The 20909-nt window shown below is 37.7% G+C and overlaps 1 protein-coding gene across 12 annotated transcripts in view; it reads left to right on the forward strand.

Moving 5' to 3' along the window:
• TJP1 (tight junction protein 1) overlaps window positions 1–20909 on the forward strand; it is a 350674-nt gene that overhangs the window by 243214 nt on the left and 86551 nt on the right. For all 12 annotated transcript variants that reach the window (XR_003429203.1, XM_027089108.1, XM_027089109.1 and 9 more), the window contains one exon: window positions 16325–16381. Coding sequence is in view for 11 of the 12 variants with exons in the window: in XM_027089108.1 (XP_026944909.1) it covers window positions 16325–16381 (57 nt within the window). In the remaining variant the exon portion in view is untranslated. The remainder of the gene's footprint in view (window positions 1–16324; window positions 16382–20909) is intronic.

Below are 20909 nucleotides of genomic sequence, written 5' to 3' on the forward strand. Positions count from 1 at the left end.
ACTGCGCCACCAGGGAAGCCCAATTCTCTTAATGGTCTTTTGATGAATACAAGCTCTTCATTTGAATGTGGTCTGAGTGTAGTGACACAAGAGAAAGGCCAGCAAGGGAATAGAGAGTTTCCAGAGAGGGACCTGCCTGTTGGTAGGCCAGACCCTGCACAGAGAGGGGTCAAGCAATATAAGAACTGAAAAGTTTTATCATTGAATAACCCTAAGTCTTTGTTACTTTATTACGTGAGTTTAGGCTCTGGAATCTGCATCTTGAGTCTACCAGTTAATACTGTGTTGTCATCTGTACAGCTCAGATGATCACAGTACACTCAGGGACCCGTCTCAGGGTGGTTGTACACTCAGCACAGTGCCCAGAACAGGGTGAGCTGTTATGTTGGCTGTATCTTTTAATAAAAACATTTTAAGTGAAGCCCACCTTAATATCAGGGAAGAGGTGTATAGGAATTATGGTATTTCTGTGAATGTGCACTCTTAAAACATTTACTTACTTTACATATTTAGGTATGTATGTATGTATTTGATAACTGGACAAAGGGTTAGTTGAGTCCCAGACCAGCAAGATGTGTTGTGGTGTCAGAGAAAGTCCTTGAGCTCCCGAGATACTTTTGAAAATTTTATTACGGTAGTATTAAGTAAGAGAGGCACTCTTTTGTCTGACGAATTAGGGAATAGAGACTAAAGACTACTACTCCAGTGTACCTGGTTCAGTTGGGCTACATATCTGGTAGGGTGAATGACCTGACCGATTAGCAGATTCTGTTCAGTTCTTAACTCCTGAGCACCTCATATCTTTCCACTCGTTCCATGGGTACTTTCTACCATTTACATCCCCCCTCCCTCCAAAACAGATATATACACACATACACACATTCTGTTCTTCTCTTTGTACTCCTGTAATAGCCTCCTAAGTAGTATCATACCCCTTCTTGTCCCTTACAGTCTGTCTTTTTGAAACGATCATCTCAAAATTCAAGTTTGATTAGTACCCCCTCTTTCCCTGTGCCCCAGTACACATGCTCATTCTAAAACTCCTAGGCTTCTTAATTGACTTCAGAAGTAAAAGACCAAAATCCATAATATGATCAGTAAACTGCTACAGGATTATTTGACCCCTACCTACTGCTCTAGCCTCACCTTGCATCTTTTCCCCCCTCTTGGTCTCTGTTCTCAACCTGTGCTGTCCTCATTTTAGTTCCTAGCGGGTACTGAACTTCCTGCCAGGTTTGTCTTTGAGTTCCTCTCACGGCACTCATTCCTTTCTTTGTAGTATTTATTTAAGCCTGTGGTAATATATTCAGTTGTGACATTTTTTGATCATCCATTTCTGTCATTAGACTGTAAGCTCCATGAGAACAAAGGTCATCTTGGTGTGTCCTGTCATCGCAGAGCTTAACAGAGTGTCTAGCTTATAATAAACTCAAGTATTGTTTGAATTAACGTGGAAAGTGCTTTCCTACGCCAGGGCTCTTGCACATGCTGTTTTCTCTACCTGGAAAGCTTCCCTACTTCTGTCCCTCATTCACCCAGCATCTGTGCCAATTTTTTTTTTTTTTGACAAGTGCTTATCAACTTATTAAAAGTTGATTTCAGCATTTGCAGTGGTGACTTCAGCCCTGACTCCTGGCTCAGTGTTGATGGAGGTAATCTGCTTAACCATCTCAGGACTGTGCAAGTCAGTGAGTCGCTGTGGAGCCTTTTCTGAAAACCATCCCAAGTCTTAGAACCTTCACCACCAGGAATTTTCCTTGTAGCTATTCTCAGAGTCTTGGTATATACATCTGAACTGGTCCTTTCACTTTGAGATGCTTTTCCTTTGTGCCTCTGGTCAAGTCAGTGTTGAGGCTGGTGAAGATGATTGTAATTCCCTGAACTGCCAAGTCTGGTCCCACAGGTCCTTCCCACAGGTCCTTCCCGCATTTTGCTGCGGCTGCAACCGGGCTTCCTGCCCGCCTTGTTCCCCAGCCAGAGCAGGCAGAGCTCTGAGGACCTGTCTTCCTCAGATAGCCATGTCCCAATACTAAACCTCGAGAACCTTGTCCTGAGCCCAGAAGACAGTTCAGAACTCTGCTTTAAGCTCCCTGTGCTTTACCTGTATTTCACTGTACAACAACTTGTACTTATTTGTCTGCTGCTTATTTGATTAAAATCTGACGTCCCTCCTGGACCAGAGGCACTGTTTTCACTCTGTTGCTCACTTACTGGTAATAGACCAGGTTACATTCAGCCAAGAAACTCCCAGAAGGTCCTAGTGCATCTCCAGGACCTGCTGCACTTATCTTTCCTGGAAGGGGAGGCAGCTGCTGAGGAGCCAGCCCATGGAAACTTTGCATAATGGCCTGGCATCTTGGTCGTAGGATTCTTAGTTTGGGTCTTTTCTAGATTCAATAATTAACTTGTAGTCCCCTCAATTGCCTTCCTTTTTTTTAAGTGGAAAAAGTTCGAGCCCATACAGAAGTATACGAGGCGTGTAATGAATCCCCATGCTAGCCTCACAGCTCCAGTTGTCAGTTTACGGCCAGTCTTGTTCCATCTATACTTCTACCCATTGTATTCTTTCTCCCCCGTTATTCTGAAGCAAACACCAGACATGTCTTTTCATCTAATATTTGAGTATATATCTCTAAAAGATAAGAACTCTTTTAAAAAAAATAACTATATTACTATTATCACACTTTAAAAACAAATTGTAAATTAAAAAATCCACCATTTAGTCAATGGAGTTTCTAATTATCTTAAGTATCAACTTCTGTTTTCAATATATTTAAGAAAAAACAGGATCCAAATAAAGTCCTCCCATTGTGATTGTTTGGTGTGTCTCCTAAGTCTTTTTTTTTTTTAAGATTTTTTTCTTTTTTTTTTTTGCGCTACGCGGGCCTCTCACTGTTGTGGCCTCTCCCGTTGTGGAGCACAGGCTCTGGACGCGCAGGCTCAGCGGCCATGGCTCACGGGCCCAGCCGCTCCGCGGCACGTGGGATCCTCCCGAACCGGGGCACGAACCCGTGTCCCCTGCATCAGCAGGCGGACTCTCAACCACTGCACCACCAGGGAAGCCCATCCTAAGTCTTTTAGACTGTAGGATTCTCCCATCTGGCTCTGGCCCTGGCCCTGGCCTCCCCACCCACGGTGCAGTTTTATTGGTGAAGAACAGAATTGTTTGTCCTATGCAATTTCTTGGTCTGGATTTTCCCTGTCATAGTACAATGTTTCTTGCTCTCTGTACTTCCTGAAAATTGGTGATTAGAGCCAGTGCAGTTCTGTCTAATAGAAATATCATATGAGCCACATAACATGATTTAAATTTTGTTAACCACATCAAAAAGTTTAACAGGTGAAAATAATTTTAATATTTTATTTGTGCATATATCCAATATATTATCATTTTAACTCTGACAGCCCTTACGGGTTTCTCAGTCTTCTCCTGTCTTTTATGACTTGGACACTTCCAGTGAACGCCGGTCAGTTATTTTTTAGAATGTTTCCATTTGGGTTTGTCTGATGTTGTCTCATGATTGGATTGAGGTTATGCATCAGATTAGGAAAGGGTATGTGATATTTAAGTTTTATTACTGGTATGATAACCTTGAACATTTGGTGAGGTACTTACTGTTTTTCCCTTTGTAATTGATAAATATCTTGGGCAAGATACTTTGAGATTGTTTCTCTTCAAACTTTTGCCCACTGGTTATGCTCTTTGATCTTGCCTGCAGCAGTTATTACGATGTTTTTTCCCTAAAATAGTGATCTTGTATTTCTCTCATTTCTTCCACATTCCTTTGTAAGGAAGAGCTGCCTCTTCTTCCTCATGTATCTAGTTATCTGTATGTGTATGTTTTAAACCATGGGTTTATATGGACGCCATGATTCCTATCCAGCACTCTTCATTCTAGCCTTCACTCTTTCTTGTAACTTCTTTCTCTGACAGTGAGAAATCAGCTCATTGTCTACAGTATATTCAGTTATTTGTTTAATCCTCATGTACCTGTCCAGTAGTTAGCAGATTGTTAACCCATCCTATCCTTCTGAGAAACAGATTGACTTAACTCGAGTACAGTGTTTGTATACAGTTCTTTGTGTCTTTAACATTACAGTATCCAGTCAGAATAGTGTTTTCCACAGTTACTTAGCTGAGTGTTTTTCTACCCATCCTCTTCGCTTGTGGTATTCATTTGTAATAGATAGGTTTATCTGCTACTGTTTGTATTCCATTTTGGTTCCCACCACCTCATCCTGGTTAATTTTAATTATTTATTTGTTATTTTGGGGTATGTGATACGTTATTGTAGTTCAGTGTTGCAAAGAAATATCATTCCTTCCTCAGTCCTACCACCCTCTCCCTTCCACCCCTTTCCTACTTAATCTGTAAGCAATTTCTTTAGTTTCTGGTTTATCATTTCTATATTTCTTTTGCACAAATGAGCAGATACATGTATATAATCTTATATTCCCTTCTTTCCTTCATGAAGGATGGAATACTATTGATATGTGTGCACTTTGCTTTATTCTTTTAAAGGTCTGTCTTTGAAATTGCTCCATGTCGGTTCATAGAGATCTTCCATTTTTCATGACTGCATAGTACTCCGCTCTGTGATGTGCTGTAATTTATTCATCCGTTCTCCCAAGTTTGGTCATACAGGTTGTTCCCAGTATTGTAGTTACAACATTGCTACCATGAATACCTGGTACATATGTATAGTCGCATTTTTGGAGGTTTATCTTCAGGACAGATTTCCTAAGAGTGGGATCTCTGGGTCAGAAGGTTAGGTACACATTCAGTTTTGTTAGGTATTGCCAGATTTACTTTTTTTTTGCGGTACACGGGCCTCTCACTGTTGTGGCCTCTCCCGTTGCGGAGCACAGGCTCCGGACGTGCAGGCTCAGCAGCCATGGCTCATGGGCCCAGCCACTCCGCGGCATGTGGGATCTTCCTGGACTGGGGCACGAACCTGTGTCCCCTGCATCGGCAGGCGGACTCTCAACCACTGCACCACCAGGGAAGCCCCAGTATTGCCAGATATACCTCCAGAAAGGCAGGATGAATTTGCATTTCCCCTGGAAATATTTGTGAGTGAACATAGCCTCACAGTCTTGCCCTCAGACTGCTTTGGCAGGTGAGAAATGGCATCTTGGTGTTATATTAATTTGCATTTCTCTAATTATGACTGAGTTTGAACATTTTTTCAAATCTTAATATTCTTTTTGTGATGTATTTTTTTCCCCATTTTTCTGCTGAATTTTTTCTGCAGTTTTTGATTTCTTTATGTTTTAGAGATACTGGCTCTCATGGCGTTATCTTGCACTTTTCTTAAGACTTTGTTTATGGTGTTTTGTATTTGTGTTTCTTTTTTTGGTCAAGCAGACATTTAAAATTTTTTACATACTTTGTTTTATTTCCATTAGATTTTGAGTTATGCTTAGAAAGTCTTTCCCTACACCAGCATTAAAGAGGAATTCACCCAGGTTTTCTCTAGTACTCGTATGGTTTTGTTTTTTACATTTAGATTCCTAAATTCATTCGAGTTTATTCTTGTGTGTGGTGAGATATAGATCTAATATATTTTTTTTCCAAATGACAGCCCAGATGTTCTAGCCGCATTTATTAAAAAGTGCATCTTTACCTTAGTAATTTGAGATGTTACCTTTCTCATACACTGATTTTTCCAGTGATTTGAAGGTCTGTTTATGAATTTTCCCATTTTATTCCACTGGTCTATTTGCTCGTGCCCCAGTATCACATTTTTAATTGTAGATGCCTTATAGTATGTCTTAATTAAGAGGCCATACTTGATAGGGCTAGTTCCCCCCTAGTAGTTTTTCTTTTGCAGTGTTTTTTTCAGTTTTACCTGTTATTAAACTTAAAGGGAAACATATTCTTATGTCTGGCTTTTTTTGTTCAACACTGATCAGTGTTCATCCATGTTGATTTGTGTAGTTAGAGTTTATTCATTTCATGGCTCTGTAATTTTCCATTGAGTGAATGTTGCATTGTTTTCACTTTTATGATTGGTGGACATCTAGATTGTTTTTGGTTTTTGGCTGTTAAGAATAGTGCTTTTGGGCTTCCCTGGTGACGCAGTGGTTGAGAGTCCGTCTGCCGACGCAGGGAACACGGGTTCATGCCCCAGTCCGGGAAGATCCCACATGCCGTGGAGCGGCTGGGCCCGTGAGCCATGGCTGCTGAGCCTGTGCGTCCAGAGCCTGTGCTCCGCAACAGGACAGGCCACAACAGTGAGAGGCCCGCATACCGCAAAAAAAAAAAAAAAAAGAATAGTGCTTTTGTGAACATTCTTGTAAATATATGTTACATTTCTGTTGATTGATCATACAGTATGCTTATTTTACCCAGCTTTCCAAAGCAGTGATACCAATTTACACTCCTACTAGTGGTGAGGTTTTTTTTCTTTTTATAAATTTATTTATTTATTTATTTATTTATGGCCCTGTCGGATCTTCGTTGCTACGTGTGGGCTTTCTCTAGTTGCAGCGAGCGGGGGCTACTCTTTGTTTCGGTGCATGGGCTTCTCATTGAGGTGGCTTCTCATTGAGGTGGCTTCTCTTTGTTGCGGAGCACGGGCTATGGGTGTGCAGGCTTCAGTAGTTGTGGCACTTGGGCTCAGTAGTTGTGGCGCACGGGCTTAGTTGCTCCGTGGCATCTTCCCGAACCAGGGCTCCAACCCGTGTCCCCTACATTGGCAGGTGGATTCTTAACCACTGCGCCACCAGGGAAGTCCACTAGTGGTGCATTTTGATTAGAGTGTTCATTATTATTTTCTTTTAGCTTATTGTATGGTTGTGTAGTAGCCTTTACTTGTGTTTTTAATTTGTATTGCCCTGTTGAATAAGGAAGTTGTGCACTTTCCCACGTGTTTACTGTCCTCTTGCTTGAAGCGCTTCCTCAAGCCCTCAGCCCATCTTTTCTGTTAGGTGCTTTGTCTTTATTGATTTTCTGGCTGTGAATACTAGATTCGTTAGATAGATATTAGCAGGTAAACTTTAAAAGCCCAGATTTACATGAAAATAAGTGATACTGCTTCTTTGTTTGTATGGAAGAAGTTCTAAGTTTTAATAACCAAACAGCTTGCATTCAGACTGGTATATTTACTTCTTACCGAACCTTGATCTATCGCAACTTCCACCGTAATAGTGAAGTCTTCAGCCTCAAGGTGCCTGGTCTGGGAACCAGGGAGCTGCCTGGTGGAGTGCGCCCAAGTGGGGCTTAGCAGTTGAAACACAGCTTGTTACTTTACCTTAGACATTTTGTGATTTGTTTAAAATAGTTTTAGGGTTGAGGTGAAGTAAGGAGGCTGGTTTTAAAGAAATGTGGCCTGTCGAGTGTACAAATTTGCTGTTTTCCATTGAGTGCTTTGTTAGAGAAGTATCATGGTTTTTCATATATTTTATTATTTAGAAATTGAAAAGACTTCCTAAAACTTTTTAGTTTTTTTTCTTTTTTTTTGAAAATCAGATAGTGATTTAGTAAGGAGGAGGAATAACCAAAGAAACTCCAAAACCAGACCTGTTAACTACCCATTCAGGTTCCTTTAATAGGTTAATTCTTCATTTTAGCAGCTAAAGAAAGAATGTTCTTGATTTTGATAAGAATTTGATGAATTTGCTCATATATGATAGTTCAGAATATGACTTAGATGTTCTACTGCCCAAGGCAAATGTGGTCAAGATGGCATTCTTTTGTACCTAGCAATTTTCAGCTCCTTATTAATCTTGTCATTACCATTCCTTTTTTGTTTTGCTCTGTGAATATTTATTTATTTTTATTTTAACTGTAGTGATTTACAAGGTCGTGTTCCAAGTGTACAGCTTCAGATTCTTTTCCATTATAGGTTATTATAAGCTATTGAATATATAGTTCCCTGTACTATACAATAAATCCTTGTTGTTTATCTATTTTATATATAGTGATATATATCTGTTAATCCCTGGATATATACCCAGGAATGGGATTGCAGGATCATATGGTAGCTCTATTTTTAGTTTTTTAAAGAACCTCCATACTGTTTTCCATAGTGGCTGCACCAATTTTCATTCCCACCAACAACGTACAGGAGTTCCTTTTCTCCACTCCCTCTCCAGCATTTATTATTTGTAGAATTTCTGATGATAGCCATTCGACAGGTTCGTGAGGTGATACCTCATTGTAGTTTCGATTTGCATTTCTCTAATAATTAGTGATGTTGAGCATCCTTTCGTGTGCCTCTTGGCTATCTGTATGTCCTCCTTGGAGAGAGATCTATTTAGGTCTTCTGCCCATTTTTTGATTGGGTTGTTTTTTTGATACTGAGGTTTATGAGCTGTCTGTGTATTTTAGAAATTAAGCCCTTATCGGTTACATCATTTGCAAATACTTTCTCTTAGTCTGTAAGTTGTCTTTTTGTTTTGTGTTTGGAAAAACTTTTAAATTTTGAGTTAATGTTAGAGAAAAGTTGCAAAAATATTAGAGTTCTCTTATATCTTTCATTCCACTCCCCTTACGTTTTACATAACTGCAACTGTAGAACAGTTATCAAGGATAAGAAATGAACAATGATCCAATAATAAGTAAATTACCCACCACATTTGAATTTTGCTAGTTCTTCCTTTTTCTCTTCCAGGATTCCACTTTGCATTTAGTTGTTACTTCTTTTTGGTGTCTGACTCTGTAACAGATCCTCAGTTTTCCCATTGTCTTTTATAACTTTTTGAAGAGGATTGGTTATTTTTTAGAATGCCCTTCAACTTGGTTTGTCTGATGTTTTTTCATCATTGGAATGAGGTCGTGCATTTTTGGCAAGAATACTACAAAAACCATGTTGTTCATCATCTCAAGGGGTTCATGATATTGATCTGTCTTATTATTGGTAATGTTTACCTTGGTTAAGATGGTATTTCTCCACTGTAAAGTTACTGTGTTTCTGTAATTTATAAATATTTTGGAGGAGATAATTTGGGGCTGTGCTTAATTTAACTGTTAGTCCTCAAACATTCACCCACTAGTTTTATCATCTGTGGGTGGATCTTTATTTGGAACAGTTTCTGGAGTTTGGCTGATGGTAATTCTGTTTTCCCATTTCCTTTCACATTTAATTGAAATTCCACTCTAATGAAGAGCTGTCCCTTTCCCATTTATTTGTTTGATTACATCAGTATGGACTCAAGGGTTATTATTCTGTGGGTTAAAGTCTAATATTATTTTGTTGCTCACATTATTCCAGCTTTGGCCTTTAGAAGCTCTTTCAAGCTGGTGTTCTCTTGACAAACCCCCATAATTTTTTGAGCAGTACCTTCATTTCTAGTGCCACATGATATTCCAGGTTCATGCTGCATTTTCCTGACCCAGCCCTGCAACCAACCCCTTCTCTGAGAAATTCTGGTTTGTTTTATTAAAGACTCGTATTTAGAAATTAAGATCTCCAAGCTAGCTGTGCTCATTGCAGTCTTTCTTTCTTCTAGGCTCTCAGCAGACAGAGCTAGGAATCCTGTAGGCATATGCATATCTACAAGACTCTTATTTCTGTATCTATCTGCATGTATATTGAAAACCATGGGTTTATACTGACCTCAGATTCCGATCTCACATCATAGAGTTCAGTTTAGCCTCCCTCCTTTTCTTATTTATAGTTTTTTTCTCCAGCAATAGAAACCCAGTTCTCATTATCTATTATTTCTTCACTTCTAGTATACGCATAAAACAGTTTAAATTTTTTACCCATTTCTCCCCTCACCCCTGGAGAAAGACTTTTGTATATATGGAGGATAATATATCATGGAACAATACTGCTACACAAAAAGATACACTCAGAAATATCACTTCCTCATCTATGCTACCCCATTTCCTTTCCCCTTTCTACCTGGAAAAAAATTTGAAAGGTCTTTTATCCACTTTCAGCCATTAGAAAATGTCAACCTAAAAAGTTTTATTTTGAATAACTGGAAAGCACTAAGTTTTCGAGGCTATCTGTAACTGTCCCTGATGAGAATTTCTCAAGGTTTAATGGTAACTTATTTAAACTGATATTCTTTTGTAACAGGGAAGAGCTAAATCAGACTCCACATAGGATCTGTTTCTTGGACTTTAACCTTTGCTTTTTGTTGCCTTTGTTATTATAATCACACATAATGGCCTGCCTCAGGGAACTCTGCCCACCTGTCAGTTGGCTGCAAGAAAAAAGAAACTAACACATCCCCTCAATGGGGCTGGTCATTCCAGGAGATGTTTTGCAAGACTGATGGCCCTTTTACTTTACTTCCTCACTGCTTCTCCTTCTCTGATTCTATAAAAGAAACTGGCATCCAGACCCCGATAAGATGGTTTTTCAGAGACACTAGTCTGCCATCTTCTCGGTCTGCCGGCTTTCCGAATATTCCTTTGCCTCAATACCTTGTCTCCGATTCATTGGCCTGTCATGTGGCGAGCAGAGCGAGCTTGGACTTGGTAACACTTTCACTTTGATCTTAGGACATTGGCAAATATAGCAATTTATCTGTGAAGTTACTTAAGCAAATCTCTAGCTTTGATCAACCAAAAAAATTCTAGGCCCACCTGTGTCCTTCTTCCAGCTCTTAATATTTTCTAATCCTATCCATCTCATCATCTGTCTCCTGAATTGTCAGCCAAGTAGTGAACACACAGTAAAGTATTTGAAAATTTAACTGGTGATGAGAATAGTGGGATGTCAGATGCTCGATTTACTTACTTTCTGTTGAGGCTGTCATCCCACAATTGCTGCAGTGTTACTTTGATCATTATTTTTAGTTCTTATGCTTAGTGAGTTCTTATCCTGTTTGTGAGATTTGTTGAATTCCCTGAGTGTCTCCAACACCACTCTTCATTTGACTTCAGATTTATCTTTTTTATTCTGTCTTGGACAGGACATCTCCATTTTGAGAGTTTACTTGACAGCCCTTCAGATCAATCCAAATGTATATTTTCCCCACCTTTTAGCAGATACACTAGTCTCTTTCTTTGTACTTTATTTGCATAGCAGTGATCACATTTGAAATTAAATGCTTAACTGAAAGGTCAAAGAGGGGCAGGGGTCATTTGTTTTATTCACTAAAACTTACGTTGTACTTCTTAAGTTCCTGGCTCAACCTTATCTCAGTAGGTAATCTTGCTTTCTATTTTGGATGGAAAGCAAAAAAACAAAAAACAAAACACTTTGGAGGGCAGGAGAATTCAGAAACAATTCAGCATAACAACTTTGCATAGAGAAGAAAAACTCAGAGCCACCAGTGTTACCTCTGTGTTTGCTACTTGATATTCCTGGTGGAGGACCACAAGTCATCAGGAAGGAGCTCAGTGTGCTTTATTTAAGAGATAGTACTGAATAAACTATTTAAAGTATATATTTGATATGTAAGGGTCCAACAATTTAAAAAACATGAAAATTTTATTCTTTTATGGTATCTTCCATTTTTATATTTTGTTTTGGTGTATTCTCTGGACAATAAATGACATTTTTATATTAGTTCCTCACTGGCTGTGCCTTTTCAGGTTCCTTAGGTTCTTCCTTTTTTCCCCTCAGAATATTTGTGGTGCACAGGGTCATCTTAGTCCTTTGGTAATTGGATCTTTTCTCTTGGATTCAATACTACTTTGTTGATTACTCCTAGATCCTTATCTGTGCCAGATCTCCTATATCCACCTGCCTACTGCCTATATCTCTGCTTCAGTATTTCCACAGGCACCTTAAATTAAAGGTGACTAAAACTGAATTTGTAATCTCTTTTTCTGCTGGCTTTTTCACGCAGATGGTCAATTCAGAACCTGTAACAGCCATCTTTAGCTCCTCCCCCTCTTTATTTCCACTTTCTAACTGGTCTCCCTGCCTCAACTCCCTCTTCCACATCACAGCCATCAGAATGAGTCCTGACTGTGGAATATGACAGCCTAAAGTTCCTTAGTGTCTTCCCATTGAGTTTACAGTCCTTAGCGTTAGATTTGTTACAAGGCCTGTTGGGATGTACTTCTGCAGCTTCTCTTTTTATTTTACCCTTTCCCTATTCCACAAATGGTACTGTTCAGCCACATCAAAGCCAGCTTTATGTGCAGCATCAACAGCCTTGCTGATACCCTGTTTCTTCTCTGGAAACATCTTTCCCCATTTTCTTTCCTGGTCATCCTTCAAGCTTGAACTCAGATGTTTCTTTCTCGGGGACTCAGTCTCCCATCTTCTCAGCAAGCAGCGTCTTCTCCATCCCCCGTGGCACCTTGTATACACATTTATCTAGTGTTATAAGCCTCTCCTTGAGTCCTTAAGGAGGAAGAAGGACCTATTTTTGACCTCTACAGCACTTAGCATAAATGTCTGGATTGAATAAATGAATGGATTGTTTTTAAAATTACAGCCATAAGGATGGTAAATTTTAACTGGCTATATACTCAGTGAATATTGAGGAGTTAAGATTTTCCTTCATTTGGAGAACACTGGCTTTATTCCGTCTTGGATTTGGTCTTCTCCCAGTTACAGGTTCATCCCTTCTTGTCCGTTCTTGTGTTCTCCTGTCTTTTCCCCACTTGATGTGTAATCAGCCCTAAAGGACAGTGAAACTGCCTAGAATTAGGATCTTAAGTTTTGGCAGGAAGCCCTTCAGAGTTGGTGATCTGAGTAGTGTCTTTGCCAGCTGGAGCTTAGAACAAAGAAACCAAACAAACTCTTGGCACTCTCTGAAATGCAGCTTTTTGCTTTTTCAGAAATTGTGATTCTGGTCAGTTGACACTGACTTAGAAGTGTATGTAGAACTCAGAGTCCAGTGGCCACGATTACAGTTCCTCTGGATGCCTACAGTGCTTCACTAATTATTGAATTTGCAGCCTGTTTGGAATTGAAATTACAGTCTAATAGAATTTTGGAGCTGGACAGGACTTTTTACTTGAGATAATGTCATACCATTCCCTAAATGAGGAACACTAAGTTTACTTACCTAGTTAATGGCAGATTTGGGCTGTGATCTTGATATTTCTGGCTTAGTTCATTTTCTGTTTAACAGCATCTTTCATAGTTATAGGGAATGATAGTGCTGTAATCATTCTTAGAGGAGTGACACTTTTTTACTTGCGGTCTCCCCACAAGCCTAAATGTTTTGGGAATGAGACTATTCATTTACCAGAAAATCCTTCTGCCAGTTACGCATTCTGCTTTTTTTTACCAGTAAGAAAAATGACAAGTAAGCAATTTTACAATAAGGATGATGTTTCAAAAATTATTTGAGTAAGTAGTAGATGAACATAATAGAACATTACAAAAGGGCTCACAGTGAAAATGTAAGATTCCCTACCTCCCTGCCCCAATTTCTCTTTCTCCACCCCAGAGGCCACTTGTTTTTTTAGGTATTCTATCAAAGGAAATCCCCTTTCTCCTTTTTCTAAAGTATCAAAATTTTAGCATTAAAATCTAAAGTATCAAATTTCAAAAGTATCACATTTAGTAGTACTAAAAGTTTTTTATATCCATTTTAGCCTTCAGTTTCTGAGTGATTTAATAAGAATCTCCTCTCACCACCTCCCAACATTTTATGTTCACTTTCAAACATAGCAAAGTTGAAAGAATTACAGTGGGTACTTGAATCCCGTCAAGTAAGATTCTACTATTATATTTTACTGTATTTGTATTCTCAGTTCCTTCAGAACTCCTCATAAAGTCTGCCTAGTTATATAAACAGCCATGGATAGAATTTTGCTGCTTTTGCCACTGAAGGAAACCAAAGGCCTGAGAGTGGAGAGAGATGGAATGGTCCATGGTTTAAACTAGTAACACTTTTTTCTCTGTGTGTGTGTTTTAAGTGATTAGGATCATCAAGGCATAACAACTTATTTATATTATGGATTCAATTGCTTTAGAGCACAGGTTAAGAGCCTAACTGACCACCCTTTTTGATGTTTCGTTCTCTCGGCTTCTTTCTTGCACATTGGTCTCCCTTCTGATAAATCAAGCTAATAAGGCTGTGTTTGGCTTTAATAGAGAAGGGAGCTATTGTATTACCCATGTGGGGGAAGCCATTGAGTTGGTTGAGTTGTGTACTTTTCTGAAGAAACATTAATTTTGATTGGAATGCTGAGAACAATTGTTTTAGTATTTTTATTTTTCCCCTTATATAAACAAAATAATCTAAATTTCTCTTATTGTACTCCTAGAAGCTTGTACATTAAGACCTTATTCTATAAATCCCTTACTAACAGGATACTTTTTTATAATTAACAATAAAACATAAAAGAATCTTAAATATTACTTGATTTTTCCTAAAAGCAAAGTTAAAAATAGATATTTGAAGTTTCAAGTGGGATTTGATGAATGTGGCTTAAAATATTTTGGCAGTTTATTCTGACTGGGAATGGAGAAAGGAAAGCAAAAAAAAAAAAACCTAATGAAAAAATATTACCCATAATCCCTTCACTTTGAGGATGATTTGTGTTAACATTTTGTATATCCTTTTAGCCTTTCTTTTCATATTCACGTTTAAACAAAGGATAACAATATACAAGCCATTTCATAATCTGCTTTTCCTCCCTTCGCATTAAATGAATTTTCTTATTTTGATTCATATTCTTTTACTAAATGGTAAATTGTGTGGCCATTAAAACCATATGGAGGATGATAAATTTTCGTTCCAAAGAATATGTTATGGAGGTCCTCTCTGGTTATCAGATCACTTTCAGTTTGCACTGATAGGAAAGGAATTAAAAGGGTAGTGAAGCAGTGCTGCTGGTTTAAGAAGTAGATCAAGGCAAGACAAGCTTAAAGCCATGCAAGCAGTTCTCATTTTTAATAAGTCAGCTAAGATTGGACAAACTGGCAATTGCAGATATTTTTATCCTGTATATTTTAGTAGGACTCTTGATGTTTAGCAGAATTACTCATATCATCACTGTGTCACATTGATGGAGGTATATTTTAAAATACATAAATGCTGGTCAATTTTTTTAAAAAACAAAACAGCTTTGTTTCCAGCAGAGGTCTCATTAAAAGGAGGTTTTGCTGCACTTGACTGAAAGATTGAAACAAAATGCTGGTTGACAGTTCTTATCTATGGGAGTGAACAGAGGGATCCTTTCTCTCCCTCTCTTATTCATCTGGCAGGAAAGTTAATCTAGTTGCTTTGTATTTAGGGAAGCAGGCTTTCTTTATAGGGATTCCTTTTCTAAAGTGGCATTAATGTTCGATTAAAGTTGCTGTGGGAAAGGAGAAATGGGTCCAGGGCCCCTTGGTGGACATGTTCTCATGATGGTAGTGACAGCAGTGCAGTAGAAAACAAACCTTATTTGTGGAATAGACATTGATAAGGCTGGGTGACAAGTGATGTCCTGGAAGCATCGTGCTCAGCATTCTCACTTCTACCTTACCTTGTGATACCTCTGAAAAAGCCTTTAAACAAATTGTAGATACATATGTTCAGGAACCCCAATTACAGAAAATGGTAACATTAAAAGAGATTGAATTACTTTAAGCCTCCAAGAGCAATTAACCCAATTTATAAGAAATTTACTTTGAATTCTTTAGTGTCTATCTGTTAGATAGTGATTTATTTCTCTCTTCAGTAAAAAGTTCTTGACAGGAGAAGAACCTGAACTACACTGACATTTGAGCACCTCTATTGGAGCTTGCATCACTTTTATTTTAAGGCAGTTCTTTGGGGCAGGGAGTTTGGAATTGTTTATTTGTTTTTCCTTTTTGTTTCTTTTGTGTGTGGCATGGGCATGTGTGCATGATATGTATGTTAGAAAAGCCTTTTTTTTTCTTCAGGGTTATAAACAAAGCTTGAAGATAATTCTGTAGTAAAATTGAAACTAGGTAGAGCAGTAATGTTTTAACTGATACTGAAGCAGCCATTGACCAAACCTATCAAATGGTCTTATCTGTTTTCCTGTGATATGTGTATTTATAATTACTGAGTTCAGAGGTATTTGACGTTTCCTTCCTTTGCACAACATTAAGGAATACTTTTAAATGTTTTATGTGTTGTTCGTTAGATATTTTAAAATACTATTCCAACTTCTGTTCATTTCTATCTGATGTTAAGTATAAAGTTGCAGAATTAGCTTGAACACTGATTTCAGCTGGCATGAAATGAATATAGAGTGGCATCTGTCCAAATTAAGTTAAAAACAAAGGAAGTTCCTGTGTGTAATTTCCTGTCTCTTACAACAAAAACAAAAGCAAGCAAAAAACCTTCAATAATTATTAAGCTCTTTTTAGAGTATCTAATATTGAAAGTATGAATTTTGTTTTTTTACTGTGCTAAATTGTTTGCTGGCTGTTCTCATTCACTTTATTAGACATTTTCTTAAAAGATAATTATTGTTTTTCTTTTTCTTTATCAGAACACAGCAATGGAGGAAACAGCTATATGGGAACAACACACGGTGACACTTCACAGGGTGAGTTCTGTTGAAGTAAATAATCTGTGTGTAGGTCAGGATACTGGCAGCTTTTGAAAACAATAGAGGAAAGCCAGATGTCAGGAAGCCAGAAGAAAGGGGAAGAACTTTTCTATATTCCTTTGTTTAAAATTAGAGTTGCAATAAATTCTTTATTAAGGTCAAAAGTGAACATGATTACTTTTTCATATATCCTTTTGGTTGTTATTTGTATATTGCTGTTTTTAATCATGACTTAAGAAATTAAGTGGTTTATTTTTAAAAATTTGATCAGATAAAAGTCACCGTATTTTCGTGTAAATTGTAAACTGTTTCAGCTTTTCTGAGTAATATGTATGTATTGTAGGCTTGGGGTTTAAAATTGAACAGGGTCATGCGAGTAATAAAATCTTAAAAGATACTCCTTGATTTGAAACATGCAGAGCCAAGCTCTTGCTTAAGCAATTGCAGATGGGCAGAGAGCAAATCGCAGTGAGCTGGGTAAGAGTAAGAGCTTTTTTGGACTTCCCTGGCGATCCAGTGGTTAAGACTCCGTGCTTCCAATGCAGGGGGGAGTGGGTTTGATCCCTGGTTGGGAAACTAAGATCCCGCATGCCACATGGCACTAGAAATAGATGGAAAATTCTGGAATAAGAATTAAATAAATAATAGCTTTAAAAAAAAAAAAAAGAGCTTTGTCTGAAATGAGACTGCCCTGAATTTGAATCCTACTGCTGCCTGCTTCCTTTTAGAAATGAGCAAGTGACCAAACGGCCTTTAAAGCATTGGTTTTCAGTGTTAAAAATGGGGCTTATGCCACCTCATGCTTGACATAAAGTAGTGCCTCCCATAAATCTCTCCTATCCTCCCTTTGAAGAGAGCTGAATCTACTGATTACCCTTCTCCTTAGAGAATGTACAGAAAGAGATTAGAGAATATTTAAATATTTTACACTTACTATTTCTACCAGCTATATCCATTACTAGGAAAATGGAAAGGGGGAAAATCATGTTCCTGAACCACCCTGCACCTGACTGTCTCGTGAATCTTTGAATCTACACATAATAGACAGTGGGTAAATTAATTATTAAAAAACAGTGATTTCAGATAAGACTTTTTTGTGTCTCCCTAAATGGTGAAAGAAATCATTAATAATACCTTAACTTTTAATTTATAAAGCTAAGGTATGGCTTGAATTTATTTGAAATGTGCTGATAGCATATTTAAATCAGATTAAACATATGCCATCGTACCTTATAAATGTTTAATTGGCTGGTTTTTATAGAATAATTTGGTGTTTTACCACATTACATTTATTTTCTTAATACCTTTATTATTTTTATTGGTATAATTTACACACAGTAAGATTCATCCTTAGTGTACAGTTCTGAGTTTGACAAACGCATTTAGTCATGTAAGTCATATAACCACCACTACAGACAATATAGAACAATTCCATCGCCCTGAAATTTTCCCTTCTGCCATTTGTAGTCAACCCCGTCCGCTTACCCTGAGCACTGAGTAACCACTGATGTGTTTTCTGTTCCTATATGCCTGCTTTTTCTCTCATGTAGGTGAACTCATACAATACATAGCCTTTTGAGACTGGTTTCTTACACTTAGCCTAATGCACTTGAGATTTCTCCGTGATGTACTTATATCAGTAGTTCTTATGGCTGAATAGTATTCCATTGTATGAATGTAGAATAATTTGCTTATTCATTCTCCAGTCTTGGTACCCTGGGGTGGTTTCCAGTTTTTGGTGATTGTGAATAAATCTCTAGTGTACAGGTTTTTGAATGAACATAGCTTTTCATTTCTCTTGGGTAAATTCCTAGGAATGGAATTGTTCTTAGTTTGTAGTTCTCTAAAGACTAATGATTTTGAATATCTGTTTATGCGCTTATTTGTCATCCATTATTTTCTTTGGTAAAATGTGTCCAAATCTTTTACCCATTTTTAATTAGGTTTTTTGTTTTCTTATATTGACCTTAAAAATGGGTTTACTTGGGATCAACAAAGAATTGCAATTCAGAGTCTGCAGCTACTGCAAGACACAGTGCAAGACCCCAGCAAAAATAGAACTCTTTTATAGAGGGGAAAAGGAAGTTGGGAGGGCTGTAGTAAACAGAGTCCATTGGAGGAATTGAGAGTCCAGAGTGTAGTGGTTTTTCATTGGCTGAATTGTGACAGTCTGTCATTGGCTGAGTTCTTGGCAGGCAAGAAGAGGAAGTCTTTCTTCTTGCTAGGCTCTGCTAACAGCACAGTGCATGAATGCTCCCTCTTCTGGCCTCCCAACTCTATTTTTTTTTTTCTTCACTTTTCTTTTTTTTTTGCAGTTCGCGGGCCTCACTTTTCTTTTTTTTGCGGTTGCGGAGCACAGGCTCCGGACGCGCAGGCTCAGGGGCCGTGGCTCACGGGCCCAGCCGCTCCACGGCATGTGGGATCCTCCCGGACTGGGACACGAACCTGCGTCCCCCACATTGGCAGGCGGACTCAACCACTGCGCCACCACGGAAGCCCCCAACTCTATTTTAATTGAGGTTTCTGTTTATTAATTTTTATACTTACTGTTCTTTTAAACTGTGGTAAAATACACATAACAAAATTTGCCATCTGTCCAGTTCCTTTGTCCATTTTTAAATTGGGTTTTATCTGTTGAATTGTAGGAGTTTTTATATATTTTGGTCATTAACCCCTTATCAGATAATATGACTCATAAATGTTTTTTTTCCCATTCCATGGATTACCTTTGTACTCTGTTAATTGTGTCCCTTGTTGCACAGAAGTTGTTACTGAGTTTTGAGAGTCTTGAATATCTTCTGGATACAAGTTCTTTAATAGGTATTGTTTTGCAAATATTTTTCCCAGTCTGTGGCTTGCCTTTTTCCTTCTCTTAACAGTGTCTTTTGCAGAGTATAAGTTTCAAATTTTGATAAAGTCGTTTTTGCTTTTATTGATTTTGCTTTTGGTTTTGTATCTGAGAAGTCTGCCAAACCTAAGGTCCCAAATATCTTTCCTGTTGTTTTCTTCTGGAAGGTTTTGTTTTGTTTTTGTTTTGTTTTAATTAAAATTTGTATGTATTAAGATTTCTTTTTAGGGGATTTTTTTTTAATACGGATGTCCAATTTTTTGAACAACCATTTATGAAAAGGTTATCCTTTCTTCATTTAATTGCTTTCTCCCTTTGTCAAAAATCAGTGACCATATGTGTGTCGGCCTTTCCCTAGTCTCTTCTATTGATCGGTGTGTCTGTCCTTTGCCAGTTACTTCTGCCTTGATTATTGTAGCTTTATATTAAGTTGGAAATCAGGTAGTGTGAATCCTCCAAACTTACTATTATTATTTTTAATTATTTTGACTAGTTCCTTTGTCTCTGTATATAAACTTTAGAATAAGTTTGTCAAATTAAAAAAAATCTGCCAGGATTTTTCATTGGGATTGCATTGAATCTACAGATTAATTTGGGGAGAATTGACACTTTAACGGTATTGAGTATTCCACACTGAATGTGATGTATCTCTTCATTACGGTTTTGTAGTTTTCGGCATACAGATTCTACACATGTTTTGTTAGATTTCTACTCAAGTATATTTTTTATGTTTCCTCATGCTATTGTAAACGGTATTTTTTTAAATTTCAGTTTTTGATTGTCTATTAATATGTAGAAATACAATTGATTTTTGTTTTTTTTTAAATAGTGAACTTTAAGTTTTCTAGGAACTCCTTTGGTAGATTCTTTGGCCTTTTTCTATGCAGTCATCTCATCTGTGAAGAGAGGCAGTTTTATTTCTTCGTTTTTGATCTATATGCTGTTCATTTCTTTTTTTTGCCTTATTGTACTTGCTAGGACTTCCAGGATGTTGTTGAATAGGGACAGTAAGCAGGCATCCTTGCCTTATTCCAAATTTTAAATGAAAGCATTCTTTCACTATTATGTATGATGTTAGCAGTAAGGTTTTTGTAGATGCCCTTTATGAGGTTAAGGAAGTTCCCTTGTATTTCTGTTTTGCTATTTACTAGGTTGAGGAAGTTCCCTTTTATACTTAACTTTGCTAAGAGGCTTTTTTTTTTTTTTTTAAATCATGAATAGATGTTGGATTTTGCCAGTGCTTTTTTGGTAAGTATTGATTGAGGTTATCATACGAGTTTTCTTTTTAGTCTGTTGGTATGGTCAGTTTCTTGCTTTTTGGATGTTGAAGAGCCTTTCATTCCCAAGATAAATTCTACCTAGTTGTGATGTATTATTCATTTTATATATTGCCGGATTGATTTGCTAATGTATTATGAAGGTATTTGTTTCTGTGTTCATGAGGAATATTGGTTAGTACTTTTTCCTTGTGTTTTTATTGGTTTTGGAGTAAGGAAAGCTACCAGTCTCAAAACAAGCAGCTGGGAAGTATTCTTCCCTATTGTGTTCTGTGGTAGAGTTTGTGTACAACTGAAGGTATTTCTCCCTTAAATGTTTGGTAGAATTCACCAGTGTAGCCATCTGGTTCTGGAGTTTTCTTTGTGAGAAAGCTTTTAACTATAAATTTATTTTCTTTAA

This window comes from Aethalodelphis obliquidens, unplaced genomic scaffold (genome assembly GCF_003676395.1).
Source record: "Aethalodelphis obliquidens isolate GAN/ISIS:26980383/991018 unplaced genomic scaffold, ASM367639v1 scaffold65, whole genome shotgun sequence".
NCBI lineage: Eukaryota > Metazoa > Chordata > Mammalia > Artiodactyla > Delphinidae > Aethalodelphis > Aethalodelphis obliquidens.